The 6,000-nt window shown below is 40.5% G+C and overlaps 1 protein-coding gene across 2 annotated transcripts in view; it reads right to left on the reverse strand.

Moving 5' to 3' along the window:
* The window catches only part of ASZ1 (ankyrin repeat, SAM and basic leucine zipper domain containing 1), a 65,495-nt gene extending 60,538 nt beyond the window's left edge, over window positions 1-4,957 (reverse strand). Inside the window, exons 1-2 of one of the 2 annotated variants that reach the window (XM_023228232.3) lie at window positions 4,820-4,957; window positions 4,303-4,402 (exon numbers count right to left, since the gene is read on the reverse strand). Coding sequence is in view for 1 of the 2 variants with exons in the window: in XM_023228231.3 (XP_023083999.2) it covers window positions 4,303-4,402; window positions 4,820-4,924 (205 nt within the window). In the remaining variant the exon portion in view is untranslated. The remainder of the gene's footprint in view (window positions 1-4,302; window positions 4,403-4,819) is intronic. The other variant, XM_023228231.3, reaches the window with a different exon arrangement.
* Window positions 4,958-6,000: the final 1,043 nt, after the last annotated feature.

A 6,000-nucleotide genomic window follows, 5' to 3' on the forward strand; every position in this document is an offset into this window, starting at 1 on the left:
CTGAGCAATATCAATTATCTCTATGGTTGAAAATACCACATATATCCCTCAAAAACCTTTAACTTTACTCCAAACACTAAACTTACCCATGGGTGACTGATAAAACATGAAGTTAAAAAGACAGGTTAGGGTTAGATTATGAAAGCTCTCTTAAGAAATGCAGACTCTGTTTTTGATTCAGAAAATGACATCATTACATATGCATTATAAAGAAAACATAGATACCACTATTGAAAATGGGACAGGAGGCAAGGAAACTAGTTATAACGCAGGAAGTTTATAAGAAAATCAGAGCAAGGGCAGTGGAGAGAGAAAGGAAGGAAAACAAAAGGACATTTCAAAGGCAGGGTCATCAGAATTTAAAATTACTTTGAGGAGGAGGTATGATGGAAAAGAACAAATTAAAAATGACTATCAAGTTCTACCTAGGACAATCGAATGACAAGCAGTGAGCTAAAATAAAGGGAGATATCAGGTACTGAAAGTAAGTTTTGTTTTTGTTTTTTTTGTTGCTGTTTTTTAGATGGGATCTCACTCTGTCACCCAGGCTGGAGCACAGTGGCATGATTATGGCTTACAGCATACTCAACCTCCCAACTAGCTCCGACTATAGGCACGTGCCACTATGCTGGGATAATTTTTTTTTTTTTTTGTAGTGGTGGAATCTCACTATGTTGCCAAGGCTGGTCTCAAACCCTTGGCCTCAAGCAGTTCTCCCACCTTAAGCCTCCCAAAGTGCTGGGATTACAGGTGTGAGTCACTGGTCCTGGCCAAGAAATCACGACTTAAGTAGCAATCTTTCTCTTAAATCTATGAAATATTTGCTAATCGCAAGGAAACAACATTTTTCTGTTTCAAAGAAGGAAAACTTGCATGTGAAACACCACTGAAGGTGGGCCTGCCTTTAATACCTTGTAATTTACAGGTTCTATTGTCTTTGGCTATAAAATGTCCTATGTGCACAGATTAAGGTCACATCACAGAAGAAATGCAGACTTGGTGGGGGGTGGGGGTGTCACTTTTTTCACTGTATAAACACTGGGTCACTGAAAGACTATATAGGTCTAATTTCTAATTGTCTAATTTTAATTGATATAAGGTACATAATAATCATTAGGAGAAAACATTAAACCATCTTAGTATAGACATACACTGCTAGCCCTACTTGTCTTCTCTAACAAGTCTTCTTCTTTAAACTGCTTCAATTGAAAGCATATCAATGAGATCAGAGAAAACATCATTGTTTTCTCAATTTACTGAGAGTACTGCTCAAACTGTGATAGCAAAGATAGAAAGGAAAAGATGTGAAGAAAAAGAAGCAAAGGCCAGGTGCAGTGGCTCACGCCTGTAATCCCAACACTTTGGGAGGCCGAGGTGGGTGGATCATGAGGTCAGGCGAATGAGACCATCCTGGCTAGCACAGTGAAACCCTGTCTCTACTAAAAATACAAAACAAAACAAACAAACAAACAAATTAGCCAGGCACTGTGGCAGGTGCCTGTAGTCCCAGCTACTTGGGAGGCTGAGGCAGGAGAATGGCGTGAACCGGGGGGGCAGAGCTTGCAGTGAGCCAAAATCATGTCACTGCACTCCAGCCTGGGCAACAGAGCGAGACTTCGTCTAAAAAAAAAAAAAAAAAAAAAAACGCAGCAAATGTGGCATTATAGTATAAAAATTCTTACGAAAATTCTAACTTAATATTTAACCTCTAATATTTAACATAAATTACTAAGCACATGTTATGTTCCAGGAATAGTGCAAAAAAAGGTAGGTTTCAAAAAGATGAACACAGTATACTTACTGAGCTCAAAAACATTCAAAGTAATACTATATTGTTTAGGGATATAGTAAAAGTATAAAGATACTCATAAGAATAATAAACATCAACTATAGAAAAGTAGTTATCCCCAGAGGGGTACCTTTCTTTTCTGAATGTCTAAAATATGTCATACTTTAAAGAAAATTGAAAATGATAGTACACAGAACAAAAACTGGAGACATCTTCAAATGGTTAAAAGTGGCTGACTCAAAATGTGCTTTTATTTTTAAGAGTTTTCAATTGGTGCAGAAACATGTTTCAAAAACAACAATGACTTTGAAAGGCAAAAAATTAACAATATTTTAAAAAAACAGTTACATAATGACATCTGGAAGGAAATACCCTAAAAACAGGAGTTAACCTGTGAAAGTGAGGCATCAGCAGTAAGGGGAATGAAAGTGATGGTAAAGAAATCTTTCTACTTCTACCTATATTTCTATTACTGGCTTTTAAAAATGAACTTTAAAAATTTTTGTAATTAAAAACAAATTTCAAATGGTTGACTAAATAACTACTTAGCAGCAGGCTCTGTTCAAGACACTGTAAACCTCTAACCTGCCCATCAATCATATCAAGTCTTAATCCTTCAAAAGCCTCTATCATGTTAACTGTACCTAGTCCCATTACTCCTAAGGCAAATTTTCTTTTCTAAAACAAATATCTGCTTATTCCACCCCATGCTATGTACACTATACATATATTAACATTAGGTATTCAGGCCTCTTTCTACTTACTCAGTTTATTCAATTTCATTTTTCAATTACAAACTCAAGTTCCATTGTCCAAAAAGTCATACAGATCCTTCTCATTTCTTACAAGAATAACAGCTAATGTTTACATAATTCCTATGTGTTCTAAGTCCTTTAAAAGTGTATTTTAATTTTCCCCCTTGCCAACAACCCTTTGATATAATAATCCTCATTTTAAAATGGGCAGAAATTGAAACTTAGGAAGATTTGGTAACTTAGTCAAGGTTACAAAGTTATCAAGTGGCACAGTTAGTAATCAAACCCAGATCTGTCTTGTTTTCAAAATTATTTACTTTTCAGTAAACTATGCATTGATTCTAGCATAGAATAAAAACATTGTGCTATATATAATCACATCTAACTACCTTGTGTGTGAATGTTTTGTACCTACAATGGCAAAAACCACAATTACTTTTGCACCAACCTAAAGTAAATGCTTGTTATTCCTTTGAGTAATTTCAATCATTATAATCAATAATTTACATTTTTATGTGACGGTAATTAAAATTTTTTTTCATTTAATCCACACACACAAAAAAAGTCATGAAGCCCAGGACAGAATTATGATGCTTTACATAAAGAAACTGATGCTCTCTGGCTGGGCGCGGTGGCTCATGCCTGAAATCTCAGCACTTTGGAAGGCCAAGGTGGGTGATTACTTGAGGTCAGTAGTTCCAGACCAGCCTGGCTGACGTGGTGAAACCCTCGTGTCTACTAAAATTACCAAAATTAGCTGGGCTTGGCAACTGGTGCTTTTAGTCCTGGCTACTCGGGAGGTTGAGGTGGGAGAATCGCTTGAATCCCGGCCCCCAGATGGAGGCTGCAGTGAGCCAAGATGGTGCCTCTGCACTCCAGCAGGGCGATAGAGCGACGCTCCATCCCCTCCCCTCAACCCCCAAAAATGAAAACTGATGCTCTCAAAGCTTAAATGCTTCTTCCAAGAAACCAGAGTAGGCAGTAAGCTGGAAGAAATTATCCATATACTTATTCTGATTCCTAGCTCAGGCCTCATTCCACCAGCACAAAAAAAAACTGTAACAAGAAAAACTAAAATGTACTCAAACCAATTCTTAAGAAACATACAATAGGCAGGGCACGGTGGCTCATGCCTGTAATCCCAGCACTTTGGGAGGTTGAAGCAGGCGGATCAAGAGGTCAGGAGATCGAGACCACAGTGGCTAACACAGTGAAACCCCATCTCTATTAAAAAAAAAAAAAAAAATTACCCAGGCATGGTGGCACACGCCTGTAGTCTCAGCTACTCAGGAGGCTGAGGCAGGAGAATCACTTGAACCTGGGAGGTGGAGGTTGCTGCAGTGAGCCAAGATCACGCCACTGTACTCCAGCCTGGGCCACAGAGCGAGACAACATTCCCCCTCGTCCCCGCCACCCAAAGAAAAGAAAAGAAAGGAAAAGAAAAGAAAAATACAACATTACAGTAGAGTAAATGAAGAGAAAATTAAGAATGATCAGAGTGGGACAGGATTAGAGTAGGCCTCTTGCTTGAAGGAGGTGGAAGAACTGATGGAAGATAAATAGGGTGGCATTCCAAATGTAAGGAGAGAGTAAGAAAATAAGACAGGCAGGACTTAGAGTCAACGAATATTATGCAGGATAACTTATATTAACATTTGTTGTGTTTCCATTAGAAAAGCAACATAAATCTTTTAAAAATAAGGAATCCTTGCGAACTTAAGACAGTTGTGTTCAGGTGAAACTGTCCTTATCTCTCACCAGAATCTAGGAGCTCCTGGATCAATGAAACATCTCCGATGGTCATTGCTTTCTTAAATTTTTCTTTCTTTTCTTCAATGGGTAACAGCCCTTTCAAGTTCTAGAAAAGTGTACAGTTTTAAAAAATTCTTGTTATATATAGTTTTGTTTCCACCTCATCAGGAAACAATGATGTTTGGTTAAGTACATAGGTTTTTTTTCTTGGCTTTATCTTGACCAAGCTACAAAGTTTGAAAATAATTCGTGTCCAAAATTATCTTTCAAGGGAATAGGTAATGATGGATCCAAACCCAAGTGAAGAGCTACGACGACCTAAAGAAGCGTATTTGGTGGTAACCACAGTTGGGGAACAGGAGGAAATTTGTGCGGGCTTGCTTAAGTACAAACGCCCGTATTTCCACTGGGAAAAAGGGAAATGCATGCGAGGAAGTGAGAGGTTTCACCAGGCTGGGCCTCCCCTTCTAGGGCCAGGGAAGGCCGAAACCAGGTGTGGTCAAGACAAGGCCTCCTCTGCTACCTGAGACGTCCGGTCGAGATACCCAATCTCCCAGCCGTCATCCTCGCTCTCGCTACTCTCCCCTCCGCCGGCCACTGGCAGGCCACGTAGCGCGCCCGCCGCCATGCTAGCCAAGGTAGCTCCCTGTGCGCAACGCGCCTCCTTCAGTTCTCCAGGCGCATGCGCACCGGGGTGGGGCGTGCGTAGGGATGCGCGGGAAGCAGCGACGTGCAAGCGCGCGGGTCCGGAGCCCTCCAACGCAGGCGCACAGCGGCCTGCTGCTCATCTCGGTGCCCCATCCCTAACCTTGAGGCTTCTTGAGGTGAAAACCTGGCGTGTCTAACACTGGTGACGAAGTTCGTGCGCCAGGCTCCTGCTGGCACTTCCAGTTCCTCTCAGGGACTTACCTTTCGACCTCTTTAAAGTATTTGCTTGATGAAATTCTTGCTCGGCAAAGAATGCCTTACTTGTGGCAGGAGCACACTAGGATTTAATGGCAAGTAAGACTAGACTTTCCCCGCCATCCTTTTCATCTGCCCCCTGCCAAACGTCTGTTAAATCTGTATCCCCTGGGAGACGGACTCTTCCTCGGAGTACCTCTCTCAGGAGCACCACTCAGACATTCAAGAAGCCCTTACACAAGTAGGAGCCGACAAAGGAGCCAGGAGAAAATATTGCCGCAAAGAATTCTTCCTTTTCATTTCATGTGATCTTAGATCTCACCTTAGATTTAGAAGCTTCAGACCATCAAAACACTTCCCCGCTATGTAGTGTAGATGTCCTAGAGGAAAATATGAAAGGAGGGGGTTTCCGGGTACAGTGGATCCCAAGAGCCAGAAAGAAAGAAATGACTTAAACTGTCAGAGAGCAAACAATTCAAACAGCTCCAGGTGGAAGTGGCCCAAGCTCAAACTCATCTTTCTACATGGTAGAAATGTAGAAAGGTTCTAGACAGTAGAACTTCTAGATGTTGGTAACACAGTGATTTCTTTGCCACCACAGAAAAGTAGATCTACCAAGAAACGGCATATTATATGTATCTCAAAATAATAGCCATGTACTATTATTTGAAAGCTTTTGCTGTTTTTTTCTTGCAGATTCTTTGATAAAAGATTTTGAAATTATTTACTTCAGAGGCTCAGAGGTAAGTATTTTTAAGTACTTTAGCTATTTTGGGGGCCACATCTGTCTTTCTAAATGCA

Source organism: Piliocolobus tephrosceles, chromosome 8, assembly GCF_002776525.5.
Source record: "Piliocolobus tephrosceles isolate RC106 chromosome 8, ASM277652v3, whole genome shotgun sequence".
Taxonomy (NCBI): domain Eukaryota; kingdom Metazoa; phylum Chordata; class Mammalia; order Primates; family Cercopithecidae; genus Piliocolobus; species Piliocolobus tephrosceles.